General features: G+C 46.0%; 1 protein-coding gene across 1 annotated transcript; it reads right to left on the bottom strand.

Annotated features, from left to right (window-relative positions):
• Positions 1 to 5,150: 5,150 nt before the first annotated feature.
• LOC147121677 (dispanin subfamily A member 2b-like) lies at positions 5,151 to 17,011 on the bottom strand. The gene is made up of 2 exons (XM_085982128.1): positions 16,699 to 17,011; positions 5,151 to 5,546 (listed from the first exon to the last, which is right to left on the bottom strand). Exons 1-2 carry the CDS (start codon positions 16,906 to 16,908, stop codon positions 5,361 to 5,363), a joined length of 396 nt encoding a protein of 131 aa, XP_085838254.1. The 5' UTR covers positions 16,909 to 17,011; the 3' UTR covers positions 5,151 to 5,360.
• Between the last annotated feature and the right edge of the window lie 1,359 nt (positions 17,012 to 18,370).

The raw sequence follows: 18,370 nt of genomic DNA on the forward strand, positions 1-18,370 counted from the left end.
AGGAGTATGGGCTACGAGCTAATCGCCACAAGTGCGAGCTTTTCCAGAAACAGATCTCATATTGTGGCCACGTCATCGATGAAGAGGGGTTACATAAGTCCCCTGACAAGATTGAGGCAGTAGTCAAGGCTCCAGCACCGGAAAATGTGTCACAACTGAGGTCGTTCCTCGGGCTGGTAAACTACTACAAGTTATGTGTTGGTGTAGGGGTTACGAGGATCGGGTGGGATATGTGTCGCTGCAGGCTCGATGGGCTGAAATGGCCTCTATCTGCACTGTGGGGTTTCTGTTTCTGTGAAGTTCTTACCAAATTTGTCTACGGTATTACACCCGCTGAACACCCTACTGCAAACAGGGGTACCATGGAAGTGGGATGACGAACGTAGACGAGCTTTCCAGAAGTGTAAAGAATTGATCACATCAAAAGAGGTGTTGGCCCATTTCAACCCAGCACTACCAATTCGTTTGGCATGTGATGCATCACCCTACGGTATTGGAGCGGTGCTGTCGCACAAATTCCCAGATGGGTTGGAGAGGCCAGTAGCCTTTGCGTCTCGGTCACTAACCTCAGCCGAGTGCAACTACGCCCAGATTGACAGGGAGGCTCTCAGCCTAGCATGGGGAGTAAAAAAATTCAACCACTATCTGCATGGGCAGAAGTTCACCTTGCTGACTGACCACCAACCACTTGTCTCCATCTTTAATCCTAAGAAGGGCATTCCAGTGATGACTGCACAACGGTTACAAAGATGGTCCCTGTTTCTAGGGGCGAATCAATATGAAATAGAATATAAAGGCACGAAACAGCATGGAAACGCTGATGGGCTATCGCGCCTGCCACTGCCTACTGTGGAGGAAGCATCAGCAGTGGACCCTATTGAGATATTTTATTCGTCAATAATTGAATGATTGCCAGTAACAAACGCGGATATAGAGAAGGAGACCCGCAATGATCTGACGCTGTCTCGGGTATATGAATTGACGGCGAGGGGATGGCCAACCCATGGCGACTCACTGTTGCCAGCATTCTCATCCAGAAGAGAACAGCTGTCAGTATGCCAGGGGACAGTGATGTGTGGATCCAGAGTGGTGATTCCACCCAAGTTAAGGGAGAGAGTGCCAAATGAGCTACATGAAGGTCATCTGGGGGGAGTGAAAATGAAAAGCCTTGCTAGGGCTTATGTGTGGTGGCCGGGAATCGATCAACAAATCAAAGACCTAACTAAGAGCTGCTTAGGATGCCAGAAGGTCCAAAATGCACCACCACATGCCCCTCTACACCCATGGGAGTGGCCTTCCTCTCCATGGCAATGGGTGCATTTTGATTTCGCTGGTCCATTCATGGACTCAATGTTCTTAATAGCAGTGGATGCTCATTCAAAGTGGCCTGAGGTGATAAAAATGTCTTCAACCACTACAGAGAATACGATTGCAGTCCTACAGACCATATATGGCAGGAACGGCTTGCCAGAGCAGATTTGCTCTGATAATGGACCACAGTTTGTGTCCGACGAGTTCCAAAAATTCATGAAAAGGAATGGGGTAAGGCATTACACATCTGCCTGTATCATCCAGCCACAAATGGATTGGCTGAGAGGTTCGTACAAACCTTTAAAAAGGCGATAAAGGCCATGTGCGACGATGAAATTCCACTACAGCATAAGATGGACAATTTCTTATTAGCCTACCGAAACGCGACACATGCAGTTACCAACCAGATCCCGGCCATGATGTTCTTTAACCGAAGGTTGAGATCTCGTCTGGACTTGCTCAGACCAAATGTGCGAAGAAATGTTGAGGACAAACAATTCGAGCACATCAATGAGAAGCCGACAAGGATCTTCAATGTAGGGCAACCAGTCTTGGCCCGTGACTATCGAACAGAGAAGTGGCAACCCGGAACGATATGTACAAGGCAGGGGCCATTAATGTACACAGTGGACGTCGGGGAGAACATTGTGAGACGCCACGTCGATCATATCTTAGCGTCACAGGAACGCATCAACCCCATGTCTCGAGTACCTGGGGATGAACCCGACATACCGGTAGCATCTACTTCAGACCCAGTAGCAGTGGAACCCGATGAACTACCCGATGAAAAGTGTTCAGAATCGCCTCTGCACCAAGAACAAGAACCTCTGGAAAGGCGCTATCCCGAAAGGGTCAGGAAGCCGCCCCAAAGACTGAATCTATAAATGGACTTTTGTTGTTTAATGTACATGTTGAAATGTTAATTGTTATTTGAATATTAGGGGTATTACTAATCTAAAAGGGGAGGAATTGTAGTGTATGTGCCTTTAAGCCAGAACTACTTTTACAGCTCCTGTATACTGTAGTACCGGCAGTGACCACACCGGTATATAAGCTTTGCGCATGCCTCTGTACCCCCAGTCTAGAGACTACCCTCCTCCAGTGAAGACCTGTTATTTGTTAATGTACAGCATCCGTGTGATTATTTAATAATAACATATCCACTGAACCATGGATCCAACAACTCACACTATACCCTGGGGTCTCTCGCACTATACCCTGGGGTCTCTCACAATATAACCTGGTCTCTCACACTATACCGTGGTCCCTCGCACTATATCCTGGTCCCTCACACTGTACCCTGGGGCCCCTCACACTATTCCCTGGGGCCCCTCACACTATACCGTGGTCCCTCGCACTATATCCTGGTCCCTCACACTGTACCCTGGGGCCCCTCACACTATTCCCTGGGGCCCCTCACACTATACCCTGGTTCCTCACACTATACCCTGGGGCCCCTCACACTATTCCCTGGGGTCCCTCACACTATACCCTGGTCCCTCACACTGTACCCTGGGGCCCCTCACACTATTCCCTGGGGCCCCTCACACTATACCCTGGTCCCTCACACTGTACCCTGGGGTCCCTCACACTGTACCCTGGGGCCCCTCACACTGTACCCTGGAGCCCCTCACACTATACCCTGGTCCCTCACACTATACCCTGGGGTCCCTCACACTGTACCCTGGGGCCCCTCACACTATACCCTGGGGCCCCTCACACTATTCCCTGGGGTCCCTCACACTATACCCTGGTCCCTCACACTGTACCCTGGAGCCCCTCACACTGTACCCTGGGGCCCCTCACACTGTACCCTGGGGCCCCTCATACTGTACCCTGGTTCCTCACACTATACCCTGGGGCCCCTCACACTATACCCTGGTCCCTCACACTATACCCTGGTCCCTCACACTGTACCCTGGGGCCCCTCACACTGTACCCTGGGGCCCCTCACACTGTACCCTGGTTCCTCACACTATACCCTGGGGCCCCTCACACTATTCCCTGGCCACTCACACTATACCCTGGTCTCTCACACTATACCCTGGTCCCTCACACTATACTCTGGTCCCTCACACTATACCCTGACCCCTCACAGTATACCCAGTGGTCTCACGCTATATCTGTGGGTCTCACACTATACCTTGGTGTCTCACACTAAACCCTGGGGTCACAAACTATACTTTGGTCCCTGACATTGTAACTTGGAATCTCCCATTATACCTGGGGTCTAAAACTATACCCTGTGTTCTCATAATATATCCTCATGTATCAGTCTATATCCTGGGTTCCTCACACTATATCATGGTTCCTCACACTATTTCTTTATCCCTCATATTATACTAGGTCCCTCACACTATGCCTGAGGACTAACGTCCAAGAATGCCTCCAACCAGAGTTGGCAACTCTAGTCTCAGAGTTCTACAGCATAGAAAGAGGCCATTATGGATTCAGCTTCCTAGTTAGAGCCTCACTAATGAGTGGAAGCTATCGAAACCCCTCAGATTTTCAGCACCTTGATCAGATCACTTTAACCTTCTCACACTAACAAAAACTGCTCAGACAAGTTTACATACGAACATATCAGACAGGAAAAGACCAGTTGGTCCAACCAGATTGTCCCACATGGTCGTGATGTCTTTTGTATCACGATTCAGATACTCTGTACCTACGTGGAGCCCTGTAACTCCTGCGAGAGAAGTTTCTCTCAACTAAGACAGCCATGGCTCAGGCAATCTCGCCTCTGAGCCATAAGGTTGTGGGTTCAAGTCCCACTCCAGACACTTGAGCACAAAAATCTAGGCTGACATTCCAGTGCAGTACTGAGGAAGTTCTGCACTGTTGGAGGTACTGTCTTTTGGATGAGACGTTAAATTGAGGCCCCGTCTGCTCTCTCAGGTGGACGTAAAAGATTCCATGGCACTATTTCAAAGAAGAGCAGGGGAGTTATCCCCGGTGTCCTGGCCAATATTTATCCCGCAAACAACATCACTAAAACAAATTATCTGGTCATTATCACATTGCTGTCCGTGCGCAAATAGGCTGCTGCATTACAACAGTGACTACACTTCAAAAGTACTTAATTGTCTGTAAAGCACTTTGGGACATCCGGTGGTTGTGAAAGGGTTCTATATAAAGGCAAGTCTTTCTTTCTTTTTCTTTTATTGAGCAGACCAACTCAAGTCACTAACACCCCATCCGAGACATGACAAGGCAACACCAAAGTATAATTAGAAGCATCTGAATCTTAAAGATCCTCAGTCCTGTGACACTGACTGTCACTCAATAAATCAAGTTAAGCATTTACTGTTTCCCAGAGTGGAACAAAGTGTACCACTGCCATGGAATGATAGCACTTCACTGTGCAATTTACCAGAAGCCCATTCTATGCAATGTGCAGCACGGTGGCATAGTGGTTAGCACTGTTGCCTCACAGCGCCAGGGACCCGGGTTCGAATCCGGCCTCGGGTGACTGTCTGTGTGGAGTTTGCACATTCTCCCCGTGTTTGCGTGGGTTTCCTCCGGGTGCTCCGGTTTCCTCCCACAGTCCAAAGATGTGCAGGTTAGGTTGATTGGCTATGATAAATTGACCCTTAGTGTTAGGGGGAATTAAAATATGTGGGGTTACGGGGATAGGGTGGGATATGTGTTGGTATAGGGGTTACGGGGATCGGGTGGGATATGTGTCGGTGCAGGCTCGATGGGCCGAAATGGCCTCTATCTGCACTGTGTGGTTTCTGTGATTTCTGTGGTTGCAAGTGTGAGGTTTTTTCACTGTCAACAGGAAGTGTTTGCAGCGGAAAACATGAAGCTTGCCATTAAAATACAAGACTCCCCAAACTTGTTATCAATTGTTTATTAATATAATCAAGGCCACACCTTGCCCAAGTTTTACAGACGACGCCGATATTGTTGCGAGGCGATTACTTTAAACATGTCATCACAACATAGACATTAGCGATAGAACAATGCAATAACAGACAGACAGTGCATCAAGGTGCTGAAAGAGTTTGGATAATAAGGCACTGCCACCATCACTTCACTTCCCTTCACTTACTGCCTCCAAGCATTTGATGCAATGCATTCGTCAACAGTATGTTGGTAGCGATTATCACCACAATCATGATTATGAAGGCAAGGATGCTCAACGCTGTGGTTGCAATGTTGAATGATCGGGCTGTAGATGCATAGTACCGAGCTCCTTCTACATCCCCCACCATTTTCCGATCTCTAGACTAAAAGGAAACAAGTGAAAATACATAGAATCATAGAATCATACAGCACAGGAGGCCATTCAGCCCATCGAATCTGCGCCAGCTCTTTTGAGGAGCAATCCAGTTAGTCCCACTCCCCCGCTCTTTCCCCATATCCCTGCAATTTTTTCTCCTTCAAGTATTTATCCAATTCCCTTTTGAAGGCTATTATTGAATCTGTATCCACCCTATCAGGCAGTGCATTCCAAATCCTCACCACTCACTCTGTAAAAAAGCTTGTCCTCATGTCGCCTCTGGTTCTTTTGCCAGTCAACTTGAATCTGTGCCCACTTAATTTAGAGTCATAGAGTCATGGAGTTATACAGCACAGAAAGAGGCCCTTCGGCCCATTGTGTCCGCGCCGGCCATCAAGCACTGTCTATTCTAATCCCATTTTCCAGCACTTGGTCCGTAGCCTTGTATGCTATGGCGTTTCAAGTGCTCATCTAAATGCTTCTTGAATGTTGTGAGGGTTCCTGCCTCTACCACCCTTTCAGGCAGTGAGTTCCAGATTCCAACCACCCTCTGGGTGAAAAAGTTTTTCCTCAAATCCCCTCTAAACCTCCTGCCCCTTATCTTGAAACTATGCCCCCTGGTTATTGACCCCTCTACTAAGGGGAAAAGTTCCTTTCTATCTACCCTATCTATTCCCATCACAATTTTGTACACCTCAGCCTTCTCTGCTCTAAGGAAAACAATCCCAGCCTGTCCAGTCTCTCTTCATAGCTGAAGCACTCCAGCCCAGGTAACATCCTGGTGAATCTCCTCTGCACCCTCTCCAATGCAATCACATCCTTCTTATAGTCTGGCGACCAGAACTGCACACAGTATTCCAGCTGTGGCCTAACTAGCGTTTTGTACAGCTCCATCATAACCTCCCTGCTCTTATATTCTATGCCTCGGCTAATGAAGGCAAGTATCCCATATGTCTTTTTAACCACCTTATCTACCTGTCCTGCTGCCTTCAGGGATCTATGTACATGCACACCAAGGTCCCTCTGATCCTCTGTCTTTCCTAGGGTCCTACCATTCATTGTGTATTCCCTTGCCTTGTTAGTCCTCCCAAAATGCATCACCTCACACTTTTCAGGGTTAAATTCCATTTGCCACTGTTCTGCCCATCTGACCAACCCATCTATATTGTCCTGTAGCCTGAGGCTACAGGACGATATAGATTTCCACCCTTCAGTCACTGGAAACAGTTTCTCTTTATTTATTCTATCTAAACCCTTCATGATTTTAAACACCTCTATCAAATCTCCTCTCCGCCTGCTCTGCTCTAACAAGAACAACCCCAGCTTGTCCAGTCTAGCAACAAGACTTGGAGATCTCAATGCTAGATGGACACTACAGTTCAGTGCTTGAAGTTCTGCTAAGTTTGAAAAGGCTGTAGTCAGTGCCAGGTGCCTTCTAGTAAAGGAGTGTTTACACTACTTCTCAAGTTGACACCGTGTTATCAAGTTTCATTTGTGTTGTTGATCAGACGAACACTTGACCATTGCACGCAGTAACTTCCAGCAACAAATAAGTGGATTTTGTCACGCTCAACTCAAAAATATTGGTTAATCTGGCCAAAATTGAAGAAGAAATCACCCGTGATTCAATTTCAAAGACAAAACAGTCTGAAAATAACAGATTGTTTAAAATAACCCTTATTACCGTGACATTAAAGTATAAGATTGGATTATTTTCTTATCCTTGAAATTGTAAATGCCTTTAAAACAGTCTGAAAGTGTTTAGGAGGAATGCTGCCCTATTGTTACAGTAAGTATAATGTTAGAAGCTGAAGTCTGAAAGCATATATTGGGCGGACTGCACTTTATCGAAGGATTGTGTCATGCCATATGGCTCAAACTAAAATGAATGGTTTTGTAAATGTCAGCTTGGCTGACTGGAAGCACTAACACCTGTCATCAGGCCATGGGTACCAGCCCCACTCCAGGACTTGAGCCCAATCTCATCAGACACTTGCTGCACTGCTAAGGGAGTGCTGTATTGCTAGAGGTGTCATCTTCCAGCTGGATATAAAAGATCCTATGACATGATTGAAAGTAGAACAGGGAGTTCTCCCATTGTCCTGGTCAACACTTATCAGTCAGCAAAAACACTGAAACAGATTGGTCATTTATCTCATTGCTGTTTCTGGCATCTTGCTGTGTACACATTGGCTACCACATTTGCATACATGACAGCTACTGCACTTCACCAGTAATCTGTTGGCTGTAAAATGCTTTGGGACATCCCACGTATGTGAAAGGCACTACACAAAGGTTCTCTCTTACTAAAACCGAGGGAGAAAAATGCATTTAAACATCTTCTGAAGGAAGAAAGTTGCTTCTCAAACATCCAGAGGACAGATTTCAGTCACCACCATAAAAGGAGAATCCGTTTTGGCCATTGGTAAGTGTTCACAGAGATCCAAAGCCTTCAAAAATATTAAGGTGGTAATGCAAGCGAATTTATCAGCAAAAACATCCATTTAAAAACTGTGGAGGTGAAATGCTGGTGTGTGAATGTTGGAGGCTTCTTGGTACAGATTACATGGAGACATTCAGTGATTACTGTACTGGTGTAGAACCAACAGTATTCACAAACCTCTTACAACATCAGGAAGAAACTTTTATTGCGTTCTGGCTTCCTAAACTGGGTGATTCCCTCCCACAGCAACAGTGGAATTTCCTAGGCTCCTTAAAACAAAATCAGAAACATCCCAGTCCTACACTTCAGTGTAAGTGGGAGATTCCAGGAGCAGGCTAACTGACAGGGAACCCAGTATGGCGGTTTAGCGAGGTTACTGAGTATTTAGCCATGAAAATGCAAATGTAGAATGTAGCATAAAATGTAGAATAAAACTAGATTGATTCCTGGGATGAGAGGGCTGTCCTACGATGGGAGATTGTGTAGAATGGGCCGATACTCTCTGGAGTTTAGAAGAATGAGAGGTGATCTCATTGAAACATACAAGATTCTGAGAGGACTTGACAGGGTAGATGCTGAGAGGTTGTTTCCCCTGGCTGGAGAGTTTAGAACTAGGGGGGCATAGTCTCAGGATAAGGGGTAGGCCATTTAAGACTGAGATGAGGAGGAATTTCTTCACTCAGAGGGTTGTGAATCTTTGGAATTCTCTACTCCAGAGGGCTGTGAATGCTGAGTCGTTGAGTATATTCAAGGCTGAGATCGATAGATTTTCGACTCTAGGGGAATCAAGGGATATGGGGATTGGGCGGGAAAGTGGAGTTGAGGTTGATGATCAGCCATGATCTTATTGAATGGCGGAGCAGGCTCGAGGGGCCGTATGGTCCACTCCTGCTCCTAATTCTTATGTTCTTATGTATGCCAACTAATTCAGTGAAACCCAAACGAACTTCAAATAATCTGAAAAGCTGAATCTTACCCGTATTAGGTTTATTGCAGATGAGAACCATATTTGGCATACAGCAAGGATAATGAAAACAATGGCCCAGCAATTCGGGTCCCAACGCGTGAGTACGCACAGGGTACCCACGCGTGGACCCGATGGAAGTGCCGGTGTCTTGCATGCACAGCGCATGCGCGGGAAAACGGCATTTCCGGTCCCCTGAAAGCAGGGGTTAAGAGGTGAAACGCGTGCGACGTATGAGGCAGCGCGTGCGCGTTGAACGTCCTTTTTTTTGACAGGTTTGCCCGTGCGTGAAGGCCTCCACTTTTTACACATTAAAAAAGCAGACGTAAGGACTTCATTTTAACAGGTAAGTGGTCAATTCATTAAAATTAGAACTTTTTTTCCACAGGTTTATTATTTTTAAATACTTTACAGTGTATTTTTAGCTCCGACTTTTTATAAAATTATTTTTTTCAAAAATTTAAATTATTGTTTAAAATGGTTATTTAATGTTATTTATAGTTCTTTCTGTCAAATGTTATTTACAGTTCTTTCTGTCAAACTCATGAATGGACTTTTGCCTCCTCCGATTGGTTGCCCAGTGCTCACGTGATCCCAGCCGACGCATCGCACTAAGTACGCCGCTGGGTCACGCAAGCACAGCGTGCCGGGAGCTGGAACGGGCCACAGACAGGAAATCCACGCAGGCCCAGGCCTCAACTGTCAGCGCGCTATGTAAGTGTAGGTCGGGGGCTTGCACCCGCGGGAAGCCCCCGACACGAATTTCTGGGCCATTGTTTTCAGATCAAAAACAAATAAGAGAGAAAATTAAAAATAACGGACAGGTAATGGAAAAGGTGTTTGAAGTTATAAAACTGATTGGTAAACGAGGACTAAGCTACAGGGAAAGTGCAGCCGAAGCTGCATACGCACTGGGCGATTCATTGCTGACCATGGGAATCTTTAGAATTGCTCATACTGCTCAGCAAATGCGATCCGTTGGTAAAAGAAACATTTACAAACTCAACAGCCACACAAATCAGGGAGTAAAGGGCGTGGTAGTTCATTAACATTAATATCAAAAACAATGGTGAACCATGTCATATAGGCGATTGCATCATTAATGAAGAAGACTGTAGTAGATGAAATACCGGAAGCTGGCTCGGTATGTGAACAAAGACATACCGGAAATGATGCTAGCTGTAGTCAACTGTACAGCTTCCACAGGAAAAGGGTTTCTTGAGCTTTTGAAACGAGTACTAGGGGGGAAATGGCTTGGACAAAACTCAATGCATCGCTAATGCAACAGATGAGGTGGCAAATATGCAAGAACTATACAGCAGTTTTTCAACTTAGCTAAACATTGAATCACCAGGACAAATTCATGTCTGGTGTTATAGCCATTTATTAAATCTTGTGATTAGTGATGCAACTCCATCAGCCATTGCTGCAACGTCACTCTTTTCTCTGTTAAATGGGATTGCTGTATTTTTTAGAGAATCTTATTAAAAAATGGATGCATGGGATCAGATCAGTGAGAAAAGCAGTCAACACCGACAGCAAACCATTGGCAAAACACATTGGTGGGTGAAGGACGCAGCACTGACTAAAATATTTGGTGCATCGGAAAACCCGCAAAGTTCCTTGTACATTGATGTGATTCTCTCCCTCGACATGATTGAAGAATCAGAAAAAAACTCATCTGAATTGCGAGCAAAAGCTAGATCTCACAAAGATGCACTTATAAAATATGAAATAATCATGACGGCATTCATTTATCCACGGATCTTTAAATTAACAACACCTTAATCCAAATATCTGCAAACAGTTGAGATAGATCTGCTAAAAGCACATCAGTTGGTGATGGATCAGTTAGAATAAATACAGCGGGACATTGAAGAGGTGAAAACCAGAGTTACTGATTGTATTCACTAATACAAAAAGAAAATACTGCAGATGCTGGAAATCTGAAATAAAAACAGAAAATGCTGGAGATACTCAGCAGGTCAGGCAGCATCTGTGAAGAGAGAAACAGAGTTAACGTTTCAGGTCGATGACCTTTCATCAGAACTGGATAAAAGCAGGAAATGAAACAGATTTTTCAGCAAGTGTAGGGTCTGGGAAAGGGGGGGCGAGGGGATGAAAGAACAAAAGGGAAAGTCTGTGATAGGATAGAAGGCAGGAGAGGTTAAGAGACATTTAAGAGATATTCAAGGCAAAAGGAGATGGTAATGGGACAGGTTAAGAAACAAAGGATGGCTCTAGATGAAGTGTAAATTGCGCTGGCAGAATGAAAGGCAGCTGCCCTGTGGGAGAGAAGAACGGAAGGCACAAACAGGAAGTGTAGATAAAAAATATATATATGATGTGGGCCAGGTTATGATCTGAAATTGTTGAACTCTATGTTGAGTCCAGAAGGCTGTAAAGTGCCTAATCGAAAGATGAGGTGCTGTTCCTCGAGCTTACGCTGAGCTTCAGTGGAACAACGCAAGAGGCCGGGGATGGTGAGGCCTGAGTGGGAGTGGAGCGGAGAATTAAAGTGACAGGCGACCGGAAGCTCGGGGTCCCCCTTACGGACTGAACGGAGGTGTCCTGTAAAGCGGTTACCCAATCTGCGTTTGGTCTCCCCAATGTGGAGGAGACCGCATCGTGAGCAGCGAATATAGTATACTAAATTGCAAGAAGAACAAGTAAATTGCTGTTTCACCTGGAAGGGGTGTTTGGGGCCCTGGACAGTGGGAAGGGGGGAGGTATAAGGGCATGTGTTGCATCTCCTGCGCTTGCACGGGAAGGTGCCAGGTGAAGGGGAAGGGGTGCTGGGGATGGTAGAGGAGTGGATCAGGGTGTCGCAGAGGGAGCGGTCCTTTCGGAATGCTGAAAGGGGAGGTGAGAGGAAGATGCGTTTGGTGGTGGGATCACGCTGGAGGTGGTGGAAATAAGAACATAAGAACATAAGAAATAGGAGCAGGAGTAGGCCAATCGGCCCCTCGAGCCTGCTCCACCATTCAATAAGATCATGGCTGATCTGATCCTAACCTCAAATCTTCTATCACTCTGCATCCACCCGAACCCATGTGATCTCCCGGGAGAGGCGAAAAACCAGATAAAGACCCAATGGCCAATTTGGGAGAAAAAAATCTGGGAAATTCCTCTCCGACCCATCTAGGCGATCGAAATTCTTCCAGGAGATCACTCTGTCCCTATATTTTCTACAGTACTTACCTTCTGTAAAGGCGATCTCCACCCCAGCCAGGAACAGGAATAAAACCATCTCCTGAAATCTAACAGAATTAGAACACAGTAGGAGCAGAACAAGGCTACACGGCCCCTGGGCCCGCTCCACTACCCACAGGGCCATGACCATTCCGAACCCAGACTCATGTCCAATTTCCTGCCCGCTCCCCGTAACCCTTTATTCCCTTTACTTCTAGGAAACTATCTATTTCTGTTTTAAATTTATTTAATGATGTAGCTTCCACAGCTTTCTGGGGCAGCAAATTCCACAAACCTACCACCCTCTGAGTGAAGAAGTTTCTCCTCATCTCAGTTTTGAATGAGCAGCCCCTTATTTTAAGATTATGCCCCCTAGTTCTAGTTTCACCCATCATTGGGAACATCCTCACCGCATCCACCCGATCAAGCCCCTTCACAATCTTATATGTTTCAATAAGATCGCCTCTCATTCTTCTGAACTCCAATGAGTAGAGTCCCAATCTACTCAGCCTCTCCTCATATGACCACCCCCTCATCCCCGGGATTAACCGAGTGAACCTTCTTTGTACTGACTCGAGAGCAAGTATGTCTTTTCTTAAGTATGGACACCAAAACTGTATGCAGTATTCCAGGTGCGGCCTCACCAATACCTTGTACAACTGCAGCAATACCTCCCTGTTTTTATATTCCAACCCCCTAGCAATAAAAGCCAACATTCCATTGGCCTTCTTGATCACTTGCTGCACCTGCATACTAACTTTTTGAGTTTCGTGCACCAGGACCCCCAGATCCCTTTGTACTACAGTACTTTCCAGTTTCCTGCCATTAAGATAATAACTTGCTCTATGATTTTTCCTGCCAAAGTGCATAACCTCACACTTTCCAGTATTGTATTCCATCTGCCAAATCTCTGCCCACTTACTTAGCCTGTCTATGTCCCTTTGCAGGTTTTTTATGTCCTCCTCACTCACTACTTTCCGTCCCATCTTTGTATCATCTGCAAACTTTGATATGTTACACTCGGTCCCCTCCTCCAAATCGTTAATGTAGATTGTAAAGAGTTGGGGACCCAGCACTGACCCCTGCGGAACACCACTAGTTACTGGTTGCCAATCTGAGAACGAACCATTTATCCCAACTCTCTGCTTTCTGTTAGAGAGCCAATCCTCCACCCATGCCAGAATATTACCCCCAATCCCGTGATTTTTTATCTTGAGCAATAATCTTTTGTGTGGCACCTTGTCAAATGCCTTTTGGAAGTCTAAATACACTACGTCCACTGGTTCCCCTTTATCCACCCTGTATGTTACTTCCTCAAAAAACTCAAGCAAATTTGTTAAACATGACTTCCCCTTCATGAAACCATGCTGAGTTTGCCCTATTAAATTATGTTTATCCAAATGTCCCATTACTGTCTCCTTAATAATGGACTCTAACATTTTACCAACCACAGATGTTAGGCTAACAGGTCTATAGTTTCCAGCCTTCTGCCTACTACCCTTTTTAAATAATGGTGTTACATTAGCAGTTTTCCAATCTGCCGGGACCTTTGCTGAGTCCAGTGAGTTTTGGAAAATTATTACCAATGCATCCACAATCCCTACCGCTACTTCCCTCAAGACCCTGGGATGCAAGCCATCAGGTCCAGGGGATTTATCCGCCTTGAGTCCCATTATTTTACCAAGTACCACTTCCTTAGTGATTTTAATTGTATTTAGTTCCTCCCCCCCTAGAGCCCCCTGTTGAATGTGGAGGCTGGTGGGGTGAAAGGTGAGGACAAGGGGAACTCTATCGTGGTTCCGGGAGGGAGGGGCAGGGGTGAGGGCAGAAGTGCGGGAGATAGAACGGACACGGTCGAGGGCCGTGTCAACCACAGTAGAGGGGAATCCTCGGTTGAGGAAAAAGGAAGACATGTCGCAAGCATTGGTATGGAAGGTGGCATCGTCAGAGCAGATGAGGCGGAGACGGAGAAACTGAGAGAATGGAATAGAGTCCTTACAGGAGGCGAGGTGGGAGGAAATGTACTCCAGGTAGCTGTGGGAGTCAGTGGGCTTGTAGTGAATGTTTGTCAATAACCTATCCCCAGAGATGGAGACGGAGAGGTCGAGGAAGGAAAGGGAAGTGTCGGAGATGGACCATGTTTGAATAAACGGGTCTTTTTCTGAGTGGCAGGCAGTGACTAGTGGGGTATCGCAGGGATTGATCCTTGGACCCCAGCTATTCACAATATATATTAATGATCTAGACAAGGGAACTAGATGTAATATCTCCAAGTTTGCAGACGACACAAAGCTGGGTGGGTGTGTGTGCTGTGAGGAGGATGCCGAGAAACTCCAGTGTGATTTGGACAGGTTGGGTGATTGGGCAGTGTAATGTATGTACCTTTAAGGGGAGAACTACTTTTTACAGCTCCTGTATACTGTAGTACCGGCAGTGACCACACCTGTATATAAACCCTGAGTAGTGATCTGTACAGTTAGTTCTAGAGTAACCCTCATTCAGTAAACACCTGTTGAATCGTTCCCTGCAGTCTTGTTGTCTGATTATTGAAGGACACAACATTAAGATACACGGATCTAACAGGCAGAAGCATGGCAGATGCAATATAATGTGGATAAATGCGAGGTTATGCACTTTGGTGTCAAAAACAGGAAGGCAGATTATTATCTGAATGGCAATAGATTGGGAGAAGGGGAAGTGCAACGAGACCTGGGTGTCCTTGTGCACCAGTCGCTGAAGGTAAGCATGCAGGTGCAGCAGGCGGTTAAGAAGGCAAATGGTATGTTGGCCTTCATAGTGAGAGGATTTGAGTACAGGAACAAGGATGTGTTGCTGCAGATGTACAGGGCCTTGGTGAGACCACATCTTGAGTATTGTGTGCAGTTTTGGTCACCTTATCTGAGTAAGGATGTTCTTGCCATGGAGGGAGTGCAGCGAAGATTCACCAGGCTGATACCTGGGATGGCAGGAATGATGTATGAGGAGAGATTGGGTCGACTGGGCTTATACTCGCTGGAGTTTAGAAGAATGAGAGGGGATCTCATTGAAACTTATAAAATTCTAACAGGACTAGACAGACTAGATGCAGGAAGGATGTTCCCGATGGTCAGGGTGTCCAAAACCATGGGTCGCAGTATAAGGATAAGGGGTAAGCCATTTAGTGCAGAGATGAGGAGGAATTTCTTCACCCAGAGAGTGGTGAACCTGTGGAATTCTCTACCACAGAAGGCAGTAGAGGCCAAATCATTAAATATATTCAAGAAGGAGTTAGATATATTACTTAAGGCTAAAGGGATCAAGGGATATGGAGAGAAGGCAGGAACAGGGTACTGAGTTTGGATGATCAGCCATGATCTCATTCAATGGCAGAGCAGGCTCGAGGGGCCGAATGGCCTACTCCTGCTCCTATCTTCTATGTTTGTATGTTTCTATGTGAAGGTGAGGGAAGGGTGGAAATTGGAAGCAAAGTGAATGAAATTGTCTAATTCAGGGCGAGAGCAGGAAACGGCACCGATACAGTCATCAATGTACCGGAAAAATAGGTGAGGGAGGGGACCTGAGTAGGACTGGAAGAAAGAGTGTTCCACATATCCCATGAAAAGACAGGCATAGCTAGGACCCTTGCAGGTTCCCATAGCAACACCTTTGATTTGGAGGAAGTGAGTGGAGTCAAAGGAGAAGTTGTTCAATGTGAGAACAACTTTGCAATGTGTAGTTACCTTACTCTGGAGCACTACAACTTGTTCAGTGAGGCATACACAAAAATAGGTCAAGCGACAAATACCTCCGAACACTTTCAACAACTCAGGTAGCGTGCGAAAGAAGCTTTTCTACACTCAAATTTATCAAGAACAGACTGAGGAGTACCCCGAATGCTGACCACTTAGAAGCATTTCTTTTGCTGGTAGTGCAAAAAAGACATTCTGCATCATATAGACCCCGATGCAATCAATGTATCATTGAAAATGGCATTGTTACGCAAGGAGCTATTGCTGCAATAACCTGACAATTGTATTGCTGTTATTTTCAGAAATGTCATACATACTGTTTTCCAGTTTGGTGTATGCGTCTGGTGCTATTGTTGTTTAATTAATGTTTTCAGTTGCTTTGTAAATAAGCAGTACATGCAATTGTACGGTAAGCAGTATTTACAACTACATTTCGCAAAACTATTATAAAATCGTGAGTTCTTCGTAATTTGTCTACAAATGACCATAACAATTACTGAATAAGTAGGACTAGGATTACTGAAAATGAGGTTATAAGATTACGAGCGGATGGGCGACATGGGCTGCATTCAGAATATTTTCCAGGGCCATTTAAAGTTCCCAATCCGTCCTTGCTCTCCAGGCTATTGCACCCCCTCCACTCCCCGGGCTCTGCCACCCATCACCCACTCCCTGGGCTTTGCCCCCACCGACTCCCCGAGCTCTGCGCACTCGCCGGGGCTTTGAACCTCACTCTCCGGGGCTCTGAACCCACTTTCCGGGCACTGAGCCCGCAACTCCGGGGTTCTAACCCCCACTCCCCGCAAGCACTGCCCCCGAGCCCCGCACTCACTTTGACCGAGAAGGCCAACGCCACGAAGCCCAGGCAGCAGCAGTTCATGTAAGCGAAGTTGAAGAAGGACCAGATCAGGTGGTCTTGGACCGGCGGCACATTCGGGGCCATGTTAATGACGGTGGTTGGGACCAACTGGCCGTCGTCCTTCGGCCCCTGGTACGGGAAAGTGCAGGGGTTCATCGGCACCTGCTCGGCTCTGTACTCCATCCCGAACTCGACTCGGACTCGGCAAGATAGCGAAGTGCGAAAGCGCGCTGGGCTCAGGACATAAGAGACAGGGGCGGAGCGAGGTACGGAGTCCACGTCCAGAGAGCGTCATCTTCGAAGAGTAATACCCCGAGAGTGTGTCATCTTCAAAGAGTAATACCCCGAGAGTGTGTCATCATCAAAGAGTAATACTGCAAGAGTGTGCCATCTTCAAAGAGTAATACCCCGAGAGTGTGTCATCATCAAAGAGTAATACTGCGAGAGTGTGCCACCCTCAAAGAGTAATACCCCGAGAGTGTGTCATCATCAAAGAGTAATACGCCGAGAGTGTGCCATCCTCAAAGAGTAATACCCCGAGAGTGTGTCATCATCAAAGAGTAATACTGCAAGTGTGCCATCCTCAAAGAGTAATACCCCGAGAGTGTGTCATCATCAAAGAGTAATAATGCGAGAGTGTGCCATCCTCAAAGAGTAATACTCCGAGAGAGTCTGTCATCATCAAAGAGTAATACTCTGAGAGTGTGCCATCCGCAAAGAGCAATACCCTGAGAGTGTGTCATCCTCAAAGAGTAATACTCTGAGAGTGTGCCATCCTCAAAGAGTAATACTCTGAGAGTGTGCCATCCTCAAAGAGTAATACCCTGAGAGAGTGTCATCATCAAAGAGTAATACTCCAGGAGTGTGTCATCAAGGAGTAATACCCCGAGAGTGTGTCATCATCAAAGAGTAATACCACGAGAGTGTGTCATCATCAAGGAGTAATACCCCGAGTGAATGTCATCATCAAAGATTAATACACTGACAGTGTGTCATCATCAAAGAGTAACACTCCGAGAGTGTGCCATCCTCAAAGAGTAATACCCGAGAGTGTGTCATCATCAAAGAGTAATTCTCCGAGATTGTGTCATCATCAAAGAGTAATACACCGAGAGTGTGTCATCATCAAAGAGTAATACTCCGACAGTATGTCATCATTAAACAGTCATACTCCGAGAGTGTGCCATCCTCAAAGAGTAATACTCTGAGAGTGTGTCATCATCAAAGAGTAACACTCTGAGCGTGTGCCATCCGCAAAGAGCAATACTCCGAGAGTGTGCCATGCTCAAAGTGTAATACCCTGAGAGAGTGTCATCATCAAAGAGTAATACTCCAAGAGTGTGTCATCAAGGAGTAATACCCCGAGTGAGTGTCATCATCAAAGAGTAATATCCTGAGAGTGTCTCATCATCAAAGAGTAATACCCCGAGAGTGTGTCATCATCAAAGAGTAATACTCCGAGAGCGTGACTTCCTCAAAGAGTAATACCTGAGAGTGTGTCATCATCAAAGAGTAATGCTCCGAGGGTGTGTCATCATCAAAGAGTAATACTCCGAGAGTGTGTTATTATCAAAGAGTAATACTCCGAGAGTATGTCATCATCAAAGAGTAATACTCCGAGAGTATGTCATCATCAAAGAGTAAT

The sequence above is a fragment of the Somniosus microcephalus genome, chromosome 3 (genome assembly GCF_052327205.1).
Source record: "Somniosus microcephalus isolate GS21.2 chromosome 3, FLI_Smic_1.0, whole genome shotgun sequence".
NCBI classification, from domain to species: Eukaryota; Metazoa; Chordata; class Chondrichthyes; order Squaliformes; family Somniosidae; genus Somniosus; species Somniosus microcephalus.

Excerpts from the sequence above, each read along its gene's own strand:
- LOC147121677 (XM_085982128.1), bottom strand. The coding sequence starts at position 16,908 with ATGGAGTACAGAGCCGAGCAGGTGCCGATGAACCCCTGCACTTTCCCG. Across the intron at positions 5,547-16,698 it reads CGTTGGCCTTCTCGGTCAAA|TCTAGAGATCGGAAAATGGT; the intron begins GTGAGTGCGGGG and ends GTTTCCTTTTAG.